The 19186-nt window shown below is 36.0% G+C and overlaps 1 protein-coding gene across 8 annotated transcripts in view; it reads left to right on the top strand.

Annotated features, from left to right (window-relative positions):
• The window catches only part of mast4 (microtubule associated serine/threonine kinase family member 4), a 130185-nt gene that overhangs the window by 52125 nt on the left and 58874 nt on the right, over positions 1-19186 (top strand). For all 8 annotated transcript variants that reach the window (XM_057329032.1, XM_057329033.1, XM_057329034.1 and 5 more), the window contains one exon: positions 16780-16811. In XM_057329032.1, the coding sequence (XP_057185015.1) occupies positions 16780-16811 (32 nt within the window). The remainder of the gene's footprint in view (positions 1-16779; positions 16812-19186) is intronic.

Consider the following 19186-nt stretch of genomic DNA (forward strand, 5'->3'; position numbering starts at 1 on the left):
ATCTTTTTAGAGTGCACATATGGCTGGATTTGTGCATGTGTAGAAAGTGATACAAGTGTAAATGTAAAGGTAGACGTGTTTGGCTGTAATAATGTAAATGCAAATGGGAATTTTATTACTCTAGACATTGGTGATCTTAAAGGGATAATTCACCCAGAAATAAAATAAATCATCATTTACTCACCCTTGTGCCAGTCCAAACCAATATGACTTTCTTTGTTCTGAGGAACACAAAAGAAGATATTTTGAAGAATGTTGGTAACCAAACAGCACCATATGAAGGTCAATAGTTTCATTTTTGTATGATCTATCCCTGAAATGACATTGGACAGTATTGCTTTGTGAATTATCAGGTCTAAATAAAGTGTTCTCATCGCCTGTTAATTTAAGTGTTCTCTGTGTACTTTATTACCTTTTAAGAGACTCTTGTATCCTCCTCTTTGTGTAGTCGAGTAAAGGGACACTTTGTGATCTCTGTGGCATCAGCGTAGCTGACTGCAGAAAAAGATGGCTTGCCTGAGGACAAGATTCACAGTTCTGCTGTATGATTTTGTATTGGACACTTTTTCCATTTGTCAGTCAAATGCATGACAATGCTCTATTTTACACTCTCTGTGCAGCCCTGGGCTACAGTCTTGTAAATCCAAGGTAGTACGTGTTGACTGGAAGATTGTACGTGTTGACTGGAAGTTTTTTTTTTGTGATGTGAGGGAACTTCCTGAACTCGTTGAGTTAATGTGTTAATTGGCAGTACAGCACAGAAAGTGAGTGTGTTACATGGCTAAATTTAGACAGGTTGATGTTGGTGATAAGGTTAAGTCAATTAGCTGATTTATGTAGATGAAATTAAGGGACCTGCAGCACGCAGGGCAATTGTTTTGAGACCCACCGAACAGACAGTGTCACCTTTAATTGTGTTTGGAAGCTTGCTGTTGAATAGAATTATGTAGAAGTTTAAACCTAAAAGACTATTTACACCAAAAGCAAATATTTTCAGTGAATATTTCAGCAAGCAAAACACAGTTTAAAGCAATTCATCAGTTTATAGCAACAGTTCACCCAAAAATTTAAATTATTTCATCATTCACTCACCCTTATGTCATTCCAAACCTGACTTTCTTCTGCAGAACACAAAAGAAGATATTTTGAAGAACGCTGGCAACCAAACAACATTGGCCTCCATTGACTTCCATTGTATGAACAAAACTACTCAAACATCTCTTGGAATACATCTACTTTGGTCAGGCTGACTAAATGTTGACCGAATTTTTTATTTTTGTTGAAATCTCCCTTTAAAGGAGCTATGTGGACATTTTAGCGGCATCTAGCGGTGAGGTTGTGAATTGCAACCAACCTTTCGAAGCACTACTGCGGCTCTCACTGGAAAAAGATGTTGTCGTGTTTTCGCTTCTTTGCAGGAAGAGATAATGTATTTACGAAATGCGCTCTGTAGAGCAGTTTGTCCATTTAGAGCTACTGTAGAAACAACATGGATATTTCCATGTAAGGGGACCCACGGGGTATGTAGATAGAAATAACTCATTCTGAGGTAAGAAAAACATAACGCTTCATTGCGTAAGATCTTTATACACCTCTGAAGACATTGTTATTTATACAATATTGTGTTTCCGTCAGTAGATCCTCCTAAATATTACATACAGCACCTTTAAGAAATGCACTCGTGTTTTTTTTCTGTTGGTTGGCTTTTGTTTTATTTGATGTGGGCTTGGGGCAGAATGGATTTAAATGTAATTTGGAATGAAAAATTGATGCATATTTATGCATCACTGAAAGTTATATTTTTATCATTATAGATGCGATGTGGACTTTTCTTGTTCTCTTAAATTAAGAGGGACTACTTTATCTTTATAGTTATTGTTCTTGGAGTGAACAGGCTTTTATGAGTAGGACAAATGGACACCGCAGTCACAGTCTCTGATCAGCATGCCTTTATAAAAACATCTTTCATTTGCTAACACATTATTTGCTTATTACCTCCAGAATGTACCTCTTTTTACGACATTAGGTTCAGTAATGCATTCCAAAGAGACTAAAACGTATTGTCTCGCAAATAAACATGGGTCTTTCAGGCCATATCCTGTAGGCCTGGCTTGTTCCGTGGGGGATATTGTTGTCAGCAGAACATATTGAAATGGGCAGAAGATACTGGCAGGTAATTAGAATGAATAGACAGTAGTGGTGCTGTATTAGCTTTGTAATTACAGTTGCAGGGAATGTGTGCACTTATAACTCTCATGGGGTCGCCTCTTTCTGCATTTGTTTAGTTGCGCTCACTTCACATTGGCCTTATGAAAAACAGGGTTTCGCTTTTAATGAGATGTGCACATGAAATTGCCTTTTTCTTGGAGGTAATTATTTGGCAATCTTAATGTATACATGAATATTTGTCGCCTTTTCTGAATGGCAATCAGTTTTAATGCAATTAAAAAGCATTTATGCAAAATCAGTTCATATCCTACTCTAAATGTATTTCATATTTGTTGTTTTGTGGCTTTTATATATGATGTATGTGTACATTGAGTAATCTAATCTTACAGCCGCATTCCCTGAAGCTGACAGTGACGCTGCGCATGATATATGACGATAGATCAGAATTCAATAAGCATGATTGATAATGTCTAATGAAAGATGTTTGCTCCTATATGGACACATCAGTCAATTCTCATTTTCCACACTAAGGGCAATAATGCACAGCATTCATTACATGTCTAGCTGTTAATTTTTCACGCGCTGAACAGGACACAGTGCCGTTATGCATCTATCATCATGAACTATGGAGAACATAGAAGAGATGCCAAAGTTAACATGCATCCCTTTAAAATTAATTAAGTTTGTTTAACCGTATTGCATTTCTTTTAAAAGACTAGAGCATAGGTAGGTGTCTATGTTCAATACACGCAGTAGCCCCGCAGCCACATTTACACTTATGTATTTGAAAGCTGCTTTTGTACAAAGCAATGTGCATTTATGCATTTTATGAGAAAGTCCATTCCTGGGAATTGAACCCATGACTTTGGAGATGCTACACCAGTTAAGCTACTGTACAGATAATTGTTTATCATTAAATGAGGGAGCAAAACCATTAACTGCTAATTTACAAATCTGCACAGGACTTCAATAAATGAGTTGCAAACTATAGCAAATTGTTAGCTTAATGTGTAGAGATATTATCTATAAGCTATAAATATAAACAAAAATCTGTAAAGGCAATTGTAATTCCATGCAAATCTTTTTACCCTACTGATAGGTTAGATGTCAATATTTGGTACCATTAAATTTTTGTTTTTAAAGCATAGTTTACCATGTCATGTTAGCGAATTGTCACACCCATAACTGTCCATTTTCCTCATAAATGGACACATGAAAATTATAATAAAATAACGATTTAATTTTCTAGAAAGATCCGTCCCTTCTCCACGTGTTGGGTGTTATTGCTTCTGGTTCGTGCATTTCAATTTACAGAAGTCCTACAAAGTATATTGTCCCTCAAAAACATGTGACTTGTTCATACTTGTGCATCATACTTGAAACGCAACAAGTTAAACAGCACAGAGAGTTATCACCAAAATACCACGCGTAAATTACAAATACAAATCATTATTACTAGGGATGCCCCAGGCCGATCGCAAAGATCGGAATCGGGGCCGATCAAAGCATTTTTAACCTGATCGGGATCGGCTAATTTTGCTCGATCATTTCCGATCACCTCACGCAAGTTTCACAAACGAGAGCATGAGCTGTGACTTGTAATGTCAGCAGCTTCATTCAATAATAACAATTAATGCCAAACACTCAAAAAAGTTGACGGATTACAGCAAGTTCACTCAGCTCTGCGATGCTGTGATAGAGAACACAGGTTAGCTTCTGATATCTTCCTTCATACACCACACTACCGGAGCTTTACAAGCTTACTTTTGAGTGTTTAGTTTTGAGGCAGTGTCAAATGAAGCTCTGTTATTCTGTTGCCATAAAAGGATTTAAACAATACTTCATTGATAAAGAGGGCCATTTTAATGTTAATCTAATCCTGTTATTTGAATTAGTTGAAAATTAATTAAGAATTATGAATTAAAATTAAGAATTATGTTTGCTACAATGTGCTAGGTTATCATTTATAGTATGTTGAACTGTTAAATACCAAACCGGTGACTACACTAGCAGACAGTAAACAGAGATTCACCAGTGAATAAACTATGATATAATAAATCTTAATATTAAACTGGTACAGTGAACTAAATGTATAGAACTGACCATATTAAATGTACCATTTATCTGAAAAATGTCACTTTTATGCAGAATAACAGCAAATATGCACAATGATCTCTGGTAAATGTAAAGACTGACCATAGCAATCACTCGTCTCAAATAAGACTAAACAACAGTGCACATCAGCAACCAGAATGAAACGAGGCACGGCAGCCTAATAAATCATAAATAACTTACAATTTGATGATCAAATTACTTGAATAACATAGGGCCCTATTTTCACGATCTAAGCGCATGGTTTAAAGCACACAGTGCAGGTACACTCAGGGCGTGCCCGCTGCGCCTTGCGTCGCATTGCGCCGGGTGTTCAATAGGGCCCATAGTCTTCCTCCTGTTGTTTTGAACAACGTTTAACAGCTTTCCACTTTTTTTTGTGAGACCTGGTAACAATAGTTTTCTGATGTTTGGACTCTATCGACAGGGGTTTCATGAATATAAACAGACCATTCAGTATATTGGTAACAAGTATATTCTATCAGAATTTATATTTGAAGTTTTGACTGAAAATGTCACATTCATAACACTGGAATTGCCCAAATCCGAATGCACATACATGGAAATAGCTTGTCTTGCAAAACTTAAAGGCAGTTACGTTTCCTAATGTCATTGGCTTTTGTTCTGCTTGCATGATTCAAGATTTCACACAAATTTGTTTTAGCATCTGGGTGTTAAAGCATGTAAAGTGTAAGCTGTATGCCTACCGTGGCTCCTTGTTTCACACATTACAAACATTAATCTGTTTATTTGAGCAGCATCCCATCAAGCCCAACCGTGCAAAATTCGATTAATCAATTATATGAATTTGGGCCGAAATGATTCTTTTTATGATCAGTGACAGAAATCCTAAATTAAGTTCTGTTTTATGTAAAATTACACTCTACTTTCTAACTGCAAACTAAACACACGAAAACCACTATTTGGGATAACTACAATTCTAGATGCAAAAAAAATGTAGTTATTGTAACTCTGCTTGAGAGCTGTATTGTAATGTTCAGTTCAAAAATGTGACCAGTGCTAATCCAACAAAAATGTGAATGTTGCAACAACAGTATGTTTGTTCTGATGCAAGGTGTAGTTTGAGTTTCCTACTGTATTCATGTCAACATCAAAAGCCCACCAGTCCAGCACAACGTGTGTTCAACTCCTCTTGAAGTTATCAGCACATCTAAAACAAATTTGTATGCGCTGTGCCGTATGCCACCTATCTGCTTGGTTGCTGCTGTGTTAATCTAGCAGTGGGAGCCCGTTTCTTGGCCAGTAACTACACACTTCTTCAAATGTGCTACTTACTGTAGACTGCAGGAGCATTCCAAATTGGCTAAAAAATGGTTATAGAAGGTAAAGTTACACTTTTTAGAGAGATTTCAAAGGGAAAAACATCCATTAAAGCAGTGGGGAAATTGCAGAGATGGGTCTGACATAAATGGATCTGGACTTGTTTTTATTGGTTTAATACCAATACAACGTGAAAAGCTTGAACTGGAGTGATGTAGAGAATTGAGATCTGACCGCTTTGCATGTCATTCAGAAAAAAGCAAACACTTCCATTGTTCCCAGAAACGTGTGCATTAGACGTCACTTTGGGATTTTATTTTAGTCCTTACGTTCCAGTCCGGGATGTGTACAGGATACAGGAAATCTCTAGCATTGGGAATTAATGAAATCACGCAATGTTGGGTAACAGTTCTTCCAGAATCACTGTGTGTTTGAAAGGGGTTTAAGTTAGGGATGCACGATAAATTATCAGCCATATCGGTATCGGCCGATAAATGGTCATTTTTAGTAGGGGTCGACCGATTATCGAACTGGCCGATTATCAACGTCAATATTAAGCATTTTTTTCGATTATTGAAATCAGTCATTTTAAAAGCCGATTTGCCGATAAAGTAATTTAATTTTGAAATGTGCTATTTGGCTCTGATGCAGCCAAGGATTTAGTGGAAGCCGTTGGAACACGGTACTCTAGTCTGTTGCCTAGAGTAATGCCCGCCCACCGCCCATCTGATTTGTTGGGAGTCACAAGTCCGGCCAATCAACGCGGGAGGCTGAAGGCACTGGAAGGATTGGATTTACTCGCACTGAAAGCATTTTTCATTTTTATACCTGACATATATATCGGTTCAAAATATCGGTTATCGGTCTACTTGACCTGTAATAATCGATATCGACATCGGCCCTGAAAAGTGCATGTCGGTTGACTTCTAATTTTTAGTGTTATCGGTATCGGCCGATAATAAAATTTAGGCCGATAAATTGTAACCGATAAATGATGAATCATTTTCTCTGGTTAAACCACTTCAGCTGCACGCTGCTCACGGTTAAAATCCAATACAGTACTGTCTTTCTGTCATGATCATTCTCTTACTCTTATTAGCAAATCATTGTTAATGTAGGTACAGTGTGTAGATATTTATAAATGTGTAAATTATTGGAACAAAAGCAACATTTTTAAAGCTGATTGCTGTCTGAATGCTTTCTCTCTTGACACCAGTTAGACATGTGGCTATTAAAAACACTTTTCTGGGTTGCTCTGGAAGAAAATCTATAATTAGATTTATTAAATAACATACCAGAAAAGTTTAATAGTTAAAGAATCTTTAACTAGTGTAAAGTAGGCTTGGTACATGATTTTCAGGGAAAAAAGATAACTAATGGTAACCTTGTTTTCTGCAGTGAATGTTTTCAAGCAAAAGCAGGTGTCCACTTTTTGTCTTTTGTTTCGGTCTCAGAAAATGTTATATTAATATTTAGATACTATATATCTGCCAATATTTATTTTTGCTTTATTTATTATTGCTGTAACTTACAATGTCAATAAGCAGTTCTGAAGTGGAAGGCAGAGCTGTATTGTGAAGATCGACTTTCTAAACGCAGGCCACTGAAACATTAATGAAAAGACTCCAGCTCTAGGCGTAGTTGTCACTTTCACACCCCCTTTTGTTTGTTTTGTTGCTTGTGTATGCATTATATCTGCTGCTGGTTATTAAACTGTTCCCCATAGCCTTATAGACACTTAAAGACCTTTGTCTCATTTATACCTTCAATTATTTCCATAATAAGTATGCTCAAAGGAGGAAAAAATTGGTAATGTAACAGATATGCTGTCGAGATAGCGAAGGCACATTCTTGCTGTCTGTCATATCAGCTGACCTTTACCAATAATGAGAACACAGTTCTGTGGCCTTGTGTGATCTCTGAGTGTCATGACCGCATTATTAGCTGGATTGACCTCTATAGCACATCCCAAACCTGCAACCTGACCACTGACCCCAGACCTGATGTTTTATCTAATACACTCTCCACCTGAATTCAAAGTCTTCTTGAACTGGATAAAAAATGACAGTACTCCCTTGATTTTTCGTAACTTGGTCATGTATAAGATTGTTCAAGATATAGGAATGCTGTTCAGTATTCAATTCCTTTAAAGCAATTTTAAGCACCTTTTATGTGTCACTATAGCAGCACCAAAGGAAATTAGAAAAACAAATGGATTTTCCTCCCCCAAAGTAAATTATAGTTGCAATTTTAGGTTTTAGGTTAGTTTTTAGGTTTTTGGTTCTGTGTAAATGTAAGCATAATTAAAACAAAATTCAGTGTGGAATTAAACGCACGAATGAAGACCAACCACAATACAGAATGCAAATGTTGCCAAAGATTGGATTTTGTATGGTGGGCATTCTAACGGTGCAAGTCAATGGAACTTTCACAATACATTTGTTTTAAACATGTTTGTGTGAATATTTGGCAAATATCTTCGAGTTCATCAACGTCACAAAAGCATCTGCTAAATGTTGTTGTAACATAAGATAAGGAACATTAAAGTGACTTACTAACAAAGAGAGAATGTGCTAAAAAACGAACTATTCTGTTGAATTCATTCACATCTTGGTATCAGAGTTATTTGTTTAAAACTGTGTGACTTAGTCACTTAGTTCCATATGTTATGCGCTTGAATCAGGTTTTATGAGTGACGGCAGCATTTATTTATGGCAGGGGTCTTCAACTACTTTTCTTTGAGGGCCAGATTCCAAAAATATAAATAGGATGCGGGCCAGTTTTTTACCATATCCTCATTTCTTCTGTTATTTTGTATTTCTGTTATTTATTGCGTTTTGTTCCTTTTATACTGTTTTTGTTGACTGTAATGCAAATCAATTTATAACCTTTATGTAACATTTTTTCCCCTGATTTTTTAAAAATATTTTGTCTCTATCAGTTAAAATAAACCTACCATAAAAATTATAGACCCTTCATTTCTTTGTAAGCAGGCAAACTTATTTACTTAAATTATTATTTCCCTCACTGTATGTGAGTGTTAAAAAAAAAACGTAATCCTTGGAAAAATGGAGAACATCTTTGATCAATACTTGTTTTCTGCAGGGTATGATACTTAATTGTGGGTAAAGCTGTCAGAAGTAAAAAATCAAGCAGTCTATGGATACTAATCGGCATTCAAAAGCAATATTTGTTTAACCTGGATGTTGAGATTGAAGAAAAACAGCTAGGATGTTTTGTCTTTTATGGTTTTACCATTCACTGAAAGAAGAAGAAGAATTGGATAATAAATAATAAACCATTTATCTTTGAATGAAAGAATTTTCACTGAGCTGGAGGAACGAAATGGTTTGTATTTTTTTCAAATGTTAAAAATTACAATTTACTCTAATATGTCATGAGTTACTCATGTCAAGATGTTTTTACAAACCAATACAGTTGTCTTATGTGGTACACTCTTCAAAAATAAAGGTTCTTCAATGGTTCTTTACAGCGATGCCATAGAAGAACCATTTTTGGTTCAACAAAGAACCATTCATTCAAAGGTTCTTTAAAGAACCATCTCTTTCAGACCTTTTTAGAATCTAAACCTTTTTTCGCCACAAACAATCTTTTGTAAAACAGAAAGGTTCTTCAGATGTTAAGGGTTCTTTATGGAACCATTTAGACAAAAAACGTTCTTCTATGGCATTGTGAAGCACCTTTATTTTTAGGAGTGTAGACAAAAGAATGAAATTAGCCTTCTTATTATTCTTCCTCCAAAAATGAAGATGCAGTCAAGCCCCAATGTTCACTGCAAAAACTCTGTCACACTTGTATTCCATTAAAATTATAACCGTGATTGATATAATGTCCCATGTGTAAAAATGTCCAGCTTTCAAACTTAGCATTTTGGTAATGATTATCTGTATTGAAAATGCACCATCCGGATGTAAATCACCATCCGCTTTTGTTCTATAGAATAGATTCATTTGGGAGCAAGCAAGAGATGTTGCAGATTACCCTTGCCGTATAGAACGAGTCACCCAGTTTGCTTTGTCTGTGCAGTTAAAAGCGTTCATCTTATCAGACATCTTAATGTAAACATTGCTCCCCTTGACCAGCGGCTCAGCAACACTGTCCTAGGGGGAAAATAACAGATGGCTGATTTTGTTCAAGGAAGCCTGGAAATCTCTAAAAATCACCTAAATATCTTTACTTGTGTTCCAAAGACTCCTGGAGGTCTTAAAACATGTTGTCATGTGGGTGAGTAATAAAAAAAGATTTTGAGATGAACTTTTCCTTTTTGATTTTGTTTCACTCTGTTTTCCATTAGAAACTCAAAAAAGCTAGTGTTGAATGAGAGGGGAAGCCCTTACCAACTTACAAGTCAGCATTTTATATTCCAGGGGCTGAAACACTTTTGATCTTGAGATGGTGCAGAATTGATGCAAATTCAAAGAGAATTATTTATTCACTACCATGGAAAGGTATTTAAAACCGTATCAGTATAGCTTTGATGTTGCAGCTGGTTCACGGGAAGTTCCATGTTGTGGTCAAGAGATGCAAAATGGCCGAAATGTTTAGGACAGTTGTGTGTGTGTGTGTGTGTGTGTGCGTGCGTGCGTGCGTGCGTGCGTGCGTGCGTGAGGTGTTACTGGTCTGCTCTTGTGGAAGATTAAGTACATTTCAATTGGGGCAAAAGATTTAACATTGAATTTACTCAAGTGGACATCTTAAAAAGCCCAGCGATGGTTTGAAGTTGACTGTCTGTCAATACCTGGTACATTATGTTTGAAGAACTATGACCTTGTATTGCTCATCTCAGATTTAATTTTATTCATAGATAAAAGACAGAGAATGGTCCAAATCTGCATTCCAAAGCTGCAGAAAAAACTAACAAAAGCATTCTAAAAAATGCTGCAGTATTTTATCTGATCCTTTATAACTATGTGCTGGGGGCTAGGTAATATATACTTTAAAACCATAAATCTTTAACTTGTACGTATATATGTGTACATATATATGCATACACACTAGGGCTGTCAATAGATTTTTTTTAATCGCGTTTAATTGCACCCTTTTCATGCGATTAACTGTGATTTAATCGCACACGTATAGTGAAATTAAATTTACACTATTTATTTTGTTTAACATGTTTATTTTATTGCTGTCAATTGATTAAAAAAATAGCTAATCACACATTGCTTATATGCTTTTGAATATACTTTTACATTATAATAATTTCACATTTTATCTCCAAATGAATATAGAAACAACACTTTTCTTTAACAGCATCATTTTATGAATGAAAGTCAACATTCTAATATTGTTGGCTTTGCAACTGATGTCTTTATTAATTGTTTTTTTTTTTCTACTAATTAAACCCATTATATTAAGTGTGCCCTTCCTATCTGTCTAACAGAAAATACAAAAAGTTCTCAAACACTTTACAGTCTTTACTGCTAAATACATGAAATACAGAAGAATCCTCATTAGAGCTAGAAAATCACATTGATTTCTTTTTCTTTTGTTCTTTGATTAACATTAGTGACAGGAGTCACAGCAGCACGTTTAAAGGAAAAGTTTATCTCAAAATCACATTTTTTTTACTCATCCACATGACAACATGTTTTAAGACCTCCCGGAGTCTTTGGAACACAAGTAAAGATATTTAGGTGACATCCGAGAGATTTCCAGGCTTCCTCATAGACATCATGGTTATAGTAGTTGTCAAGGTCCAGAAAAGTACTAAAGACATCGTTAAATTGTCCATCCGCTCATAGTTGCTCAATTGAATTTTTTTGAAGCAACGAGAATACTTTGTGCGAAAAACAAAACAAAATAACGACTTTAATCGATATATTCTCCTCTGTCTTGTCAGTCTATGCAGCGCGTTCATGAGAGCACTTCGACACATGCGCATTCGACAACATTTTTTGGAATGCTGTACGTTTCACATTTTATCAACCAGCATCTTGTGGTATGTAACGGTGGTGCACCCTAGATTTCGAATTTTGTAATAATAGTTTGGGTGCCAGACAGGTTTAAGCCTGTCAATTAATTTAAACTGTTGCCACAGATAACTCAAAAATACCACCAATTACAGGATTACAGAATTAAAGAATAATCAAACGTTAATCAATGTCGTATTGAACAAAAAACGAAATACTTAATATAATCTTAATCTTCCCCAAACTCTAAATTTATAAGGGCCATGAACAGACAACAATGTTAATCTTAACCCACATTATAATTTTAATTAAGTTAAACACTTTTCACACAACAAGGTGCAATCGAATTTGTTTTGTATTAGCATGTACTGTATAATAAGAACAAATAATTTTCCACTTCACATCAAACAATTCAAGAACCAAACAAAAGAATCACTTCATCTGCCCATAGAGTCTGCAGTTAACTCAGGGTTTAAAAGTTTCACATTAAATCACTCCTGTCCGCATCAGGAGGGAGGAATTAAATAACAAATAATAGCGCGAATAAATAAAACAAAAGAAAATAGCATTAGTTAGTCACACTCGGATTGGTCTGTGCCAAACAAGCACTAAACTTTAAGCATAAATGCGCTCTTGCACCATGAGAAAATATAAACGTTCGTCAGTGTAGGTGTGTGTGCGTTGTGGTGTTTAGTGATATATGACCGTACATGTCAGCATTTAAGACCCGCGAACCGGACAGATCACCGTGATCGCGGGTCTCAAATGTTTTAGTTTTCATGATAAATAAACAAACGGTAGACTCCCAGCCAAAACAACAGTGTTGGCAGATATGGATATGACCTAGAACTAGAAATAATATCAAAACACTTCAAAACAGCCTCCATTATTCACAAACGGTGGATAAAACCTTGAAAAATGATATATGAGCCCGCCAAATCACAGAGATGCCGATTACAATTATTACAAATGACTAGAGGTCCCCAGGTAATACTATCAGGGCATATCAAGCGATCTCTAACAAAGCAATAGTGCCGCATAGTACAAATATGTTTTACTCACATAAGATTTCTGCGCCATTCCTATCGGATCCAATATTGACGCCACAGCACTGCTTTTTAATTTTAGTCTCCGGATTAGGAATCCGCTTTGAAATGAATCGAGCAAACGCTGAATGTTTTCACCACGTGAGCTGGAACGTCTTTAAAAATGAACTTCAACCACGCATTCCTACTGTCGGAATCCGAAGTAAGGTTATGCAGCGACTGTGTTCTTCCACAACCAGGCACTTCACAATATTTTGCGATCTTTAACGGCATGATGCTTACACTCGTTCTATCTGGTTCCTTGCAGCTTGTGTTCAGTACTGTCATGCACGAACCAGTGGGCGGGGCTCGAGAAGTAGGTATTGATATTCTTCTGTGGAGGCGGTTTTCAACCTGTCATAGATAGGTGCATTCCAGGACCTACCATTCGCTGAGCCTCGTGTCAATAACAGTTGTTATTTCAGTAACAAGGGCATTTTCAGGTCTGACACGTACAGGATGTTCACTTGAATACGATTCCCTCTTATATAACAAAAGCTTGGGTTAAAATTGTGGTCCTAGTTCACTGCACCTTTAAATGAATAAATAATATAATGACGGAACAAATTAAATAAATTCTTCCTGCCGCCGGTATTCTTTCACTACCGTCACAGGTACCGTCCTGGGATGCTTTAGAAATGCTTTGAATGCATTTCTTCAATATTCAGTTTAGCATTAAAAAATAGAATACACAGCCTGTGTGTTTCCTAGCATCTTTGCACCCTGACTCTTAGAATGTGCATTCAGCCCTCCAATCAGACTGGAGCTTGTCTTTTGCGAGCAGTCTTTGCGTGTTGCGCCTGATTCTGAAACTAATCAGACCTCGGACACTTCTGTGGCCGAAGATAACAAGTTTCCTGTCACTATGACATTCACCTCTTCACGGTGTCTGACCTTTCTCTCAGCAGGGAGGGGCCGATCGCTGGACAATGTTAATGTGTTCCATCATTCACTGAGCTGGATAAGTGAGATGGACTGACCGGACTCTGTGAGACTCACACGGATGAGTTACTTGGAGAAAACTCCAAATGGGAATGAAACTTGTGGCAAATTTGTACAGCATTTTACACATTTGTACCTGAATGATTTACAGAAATGACAGAGATTAATGCATACACTGTCTAATACAAGATATTGTAAGTTGCAGTCTTATTCTGATTCATACAGCCAATAATTTCACTAGATTTTCTTTGTTAAATAAATGTAAATCTTGTCTTCCTCTGCTATTTGACATTTCCAAATGTGATACTTCAGCTGCACTATTTATAAAAAAACTTTCTTGATAAAACAAAATGCAGTCTTATGGATCTTTTTTAAATCCTTACAGCATTATAGTTTGACCCTCTTTAACTCCCTCTAACAAGCCCCTTCTGCCCAAGTTTCTTTGGCATTCCATTAAAACGTGATGGAAGTAGTGCAACCTTTCCACAGGCTCTCCTGGTGAAAAGTAGCCTAATGCATATATTCATGTTCAGCCGTGGGTGAGCCTGCCCAGTGCTGAATTCATGGTAAACCCCGCCAACATCGCACTATTTCACTGCTGTTCCCCGCTGTGCACCCCAGCAGCTCCAGCGCTCTCTTTCATTCATTATTTTTGAATAGCGTGAGGCTTCAGTATCTCCAGAGGAGCTTGAAACCACATCACTGTATCAGGAGTTCAGATCTGGATGCTGTTGTCATCACAAAAATGTCATCACATTTTGGACTTTAACTCTGGAAGTTAGGACGTCATAAATTCATTTATATGTGTCTTAAGCTGAACACTTGGAAAATCGTAAAAAAAAATAGTGTGAGGGGAATATTTTGAAAATGTACGTTATTACTAATTACTAAATATGTAGACGATTACCTAAACATTTTTTTTGAACATTTATATGTAATTCCTGTTCTGAGTACTTGATTCTCAAATGTTCTGTTGGCTATTTTTGAGCATTGTTAAAAAAATGAAATGGGAAGTTCTTCTGGACCAGTATTGTTTACGTCTTCTAAAGAGGTCTTTAATTCAGTTTTTTTATTTTGTATTTAAAAACTTGGAATCTATTTTACTAAAACAATTATTTCATTTTTTGCAATATAACTAACAGAATAAGTCTGAGTTTTTGGTATCATGATTATGTAATTTTGTTTCAAGTATTCAGCTTCACCCTGAGCCTGTGCAGGAATGGGATTTTCTTCACTTGATTAATGGGAAGCAGCAGGTGGGGGCACACAATTACACTTAGCTCAGTGGAGAGAGCTGACACATTCAAACAGTTACAACTATAATTGCCAGATGGTGTGGAGGTGAAACAATAAGCCATGGGAGGCCATTCGGCACGGAGATTTTACCGTGGCTGAGGTATTTTGTTGGCCATCTTGTGAAGCCGTACTCAAATGACTGTAACGCATGGACCTTGCTTTTCAATATAGGACCAGTGTTGGGTAAGTTACTCTGAAAAAGTAATTAATTACTAGTTACAAATTACATATTCAATAGTGTAATTAGATTACTGTACAAATTACTCTCTCCAAAATGTATTTAATTACTTATTACTAATTACTTTCTATATACCATATCAACCTTGATTAGAATTAATTCAAGGATAGACTTGAAACGGCTTATTTAATTCATTCAAATAAATAATAAATAACAACATAAATTATTCTAATAATTGTGAGAAGGATACAATAAAGCATACATTTTAAAGTTAGGCTTATAATTTTGATGTCTTTCCACTGTTGAATATATAACACAATATTTAGTTAAATTACATCAGAAGTAACTGTAATTAAATTACAGAAAAAATAAGAGTAATCCCTTACTTTACTTTTTCAAGTAATTAAATTACAGTAACTAATTACTTAGTAACTAGTTACACCCAACACTGTATAGGACACATACTTAGTTACAGTTAGTAATGATAACAATAAAGTAAATGGTTTGCCCATCAGTTAATATAGTTTCCTCTGTAAACTGCTCTGATCTGAGTATAACTTATTTGCCAAACTTGTTTCTTTTTTTCTTTTTTTTCTGTCTTTCTCTCTTTCATAAATACTGTAGGCTACTTGTAGCATCAGTTGTTCTTTTTGATCTTTATTAGTTCATCTCATTGTTTAGACCAGTTGAAACTAGCTGTATTTTCTGTCTCAAATGACATTCATTAAATGGATCATATGCCCTCTGCTGGTGTCTATTGATCACTGCATATTCTCATAAGCAGGTCGATGAGCCTCTATAGAGACATAACTGCATCATTTGCAGATTCACAATTGAGAATCTAATGTATAATATAAATGCCACCTTTTATTACTAGCAAAATAAAAGATTTGTTGAAAAATCTGGTTGGAGATATAGGCTACTGTAGATGTTGTAACTCATAAACATTGTGTATTTCAATTACCGTAGGCTTAAAAGGAATAACCAGCAGTAAAATCTATAATGTGTTTATAATCTTAAATTATTATATGTTAATAATTATTCGTTAATGGGCTCTTGAATTGTAGGGTTACCGAAAATATACTGTATTGCTCAGAAAACACTTACATACATTTGTGTACCCCATACACTTGACTTCAAGACTGAAAAGATTAATCTGCAGAGCTGTGAAACTGGGTCACCATTTGCACCTGGGGTTGCCGTTGAAATATAGGTCACCTGTTGGCATGCAGTGACGATGAATGACTAGGCAAAGATGTCTGTTATTAGTAGGCTCAGAGGATGCGTGAGCATTATGGAGAGATGTCCATGTGTTGGCATTTCTAATTGAGTGTGATTTATGTGCCCACCCATTTATTTTCAAATGAAACATCATGCTGACAGACTTGAGTCCTTCATGACAATGTTTATAAACAATAATGTTTAAAAGTGAGGTGTGTGGTTTCTGAAACATACACAGCATCATACAGAATTGAAAATAATGATTATTTAGTTCCTAAACATGATTTATGGCCCCTTATTCCCAATTGCTTCCATTGTTTGGACAAACATGTGATCCTGCCCCAAAATGCATTTGGTTGAGCATAAGGTTGGCAGTTTTAAAAAGTGCTACACACCCACAGTGCTCCAGTAAATGAGAAATGAATGGGAACATCCCTGGACAATAAATTGAGAGTTGATCATTCAAATTCATTTACATCAACTGAATTCTTAACATGAAAAGTTCTGCAATGTGTTGTGTCATATAAATTAAGCTAAATATATTTTTTGTGTTCTCTTACAGAAGGAGCTCAGCCTTCCCAGAAGAGGAAGTTTGTAAGTAAACTTACTTTAAATGTCTAGTCACACAATAGAGCTTACACGTAAACCCACACCATCAGAAAAAATATCATCAACTACAGACTGTACTTACGTCTGCCAAATTTCATTTAATGAGTTTAACTCCGATTGAAGTTGATCTTGAGTGCAGGAGATTCACACAGCCTTGGTTGGTAGCTTTAGAATTATGAGAAGAACAAACATCTTGTCCTCATTAGAAAGTTTCAACTGGGCTGATATGATTTTTTATTTATTTTTCGCTGTTTATAGTCTTTTTTTTGAAGAGTTTAAATACAAAAAATACCTAGTTATCCCATTTTGAAGCAGCAGTTATGTAAGGCATAATCCACAGCTAGCCGTGCGTTAAAGGGTTTTAACGCATGGCTAGCTGTGGATTATCCCGCTTATACCATGGTCATTTGCCAAGTTAAATCTTTTATTGATGTTTACAGTGAAATTTTAGATCAAACAGGTGAAAATGTAATCAAACTTACTGGAGCTACCTGTGCGTTAAAGGGTTTTAATGCACACCTTCCAGCCAATCAGAACAGAGTATTCAAAAAGACCATGGTATAAATGTAAATAACATTCCCGATTACCTCCCAAGTCGTGGTTCTCTTTAGAATTTGATGAGTAAACAAATCTAACACAGCCCTCGCACGTGCACACAAAAAGAACTGCACGCATTTGAATTTCTTTGAATTTCTTGCATTTTTTCCAGTGGTTTGCAAATAGTTATAACATTTTAGTGCTCAAAGTCAATCAGTTGGCCTGGTGTAGTACCTGATACTCCATAATTTACTGTATTTCTATGTACAAGTATGCTACCTGTAAATTCTACTATAAACTATAGAAAATCGGCTCATAAAACCTGACAACAGAAGCTAACAACAAGAGATTTTATTATTGAAACGTCAGCTGATGCTCTCATTGAAGGGATAGTTTACCCAAAAGTGACAATTCTGTCATCAATTACTCCCTCTCAAGTTGTTCCAAACCTGTATACAATTTTCAGTTCTGGGACATCATACTACTATAGTAGAACATATTATTGTTTTTGTTGTTTTTTGTTCTATTGAACACAGAATTATATATTTTTAAGGATTTAGGAAAGCAAAATGTTCTGGGGCACCTTTGACTACCATTTTATTTTTTTTCTACTATGGTTGTCAATGATGTCACAGAACTGAACATTACTAACATTCTTCCAAATATCTACCTTTGTGTTCAGCAGAACAAAGTAATTTATACAGGTTTAAAATAACTTGAGGGTGAGTAATTGATGACAGAATTTTCATTTGTGGGTGAACTATCACTTTAAATGAGATGTCAGAATCCCAAAGTAGTAGATATAGCAACATCCGGATGATCAACTTTTGGAGTTGGAAAGCCTGGCTTGACTCACTGAACAAGATAATAAGCATTAATTAATTAGCTGTTGACATGGATTTCACTGAGGACTACAGTGAGTTTGGTACATACAGTGTGTCTAATAATGAGAACAACTTGTCAAAGTCTTCCATAGAAGCGACTGGCTGAAATGTTTCTCTCAAAAATTACATATAAGTGATGTCAACGCATCTTGGGTTTATTTCTGAACCTAAGCACAGAACAGCATCTGCGTCTGTGTATCACAAATGTACAGCTAAGGATGCAGAGAATGCAGGCTGCTTGCCCAAGCAATTTCTGCAGAGATGAGGAGAAATAAGACCTGCATTTATTTCTCTTTTTTTAGGACATCAGTCGTGCTTGTCTGTTAACAGAGTCACAGAGTACTTCCACAAAGTAGGTTTATGCGTTCATATAGCAGCAAGTTCACACAGACCAGAGTTTCATGTTCAAAAAACCGAAGCAATAGTCTTGCTGCTTATGAAAACAATATTTAAAAGTGATCTCGTGTGATTATGTTGTCTGTCAACCTTAGTCTTTCCTCACATTTTGTAGCCAGTATGCTTTGAAATGTAAACAGAAAAGTGATCACCCAGGACCCTCACCCTGTGTGTTCCCTCTCCATTTCATGTTTTCTTCAATCAGCAATCTCTCTGGTGTCTGTAAACACACAGATAGCTTTACACAAAGCTGGAGAGCCCACAGACTGTCACACGGGGCCGGTTCTAAACATTTGAAGGCGCTAGGCAAACTTTATTTTGGAGGCCCCTCACAGCACCCCCTCCACCTTTTTGAATAAATAAAGTATTTTATTACACTGTAAAAATGCAAAAAAATTATCAAGTTAATGATATTATTAAAACATCTGTTTCAATTTGAAATTGCTCTAAACAAAATTTTAGTGCAGTCAGGATTAAAACATTTTGTTTTTTTTTTGCAGTAATTTCACAGTAACACAGCCATTACTTTTCCACTCTTTTGGA

This window comes from Triplophysa rosa, linkage group LG2 (genome assembly GCF_024868665.1).
Source record: "Triplophysa rosa linkage group LG2, Trosa_1v2, whole genome shotgun sequence".
Lineage (NCBI taxonomy): Eukaryota > Metazoa > Chordata > Actinopteri > Cypriniformes > Nemacheilidae > Triplophysa > Triplophysa rosa.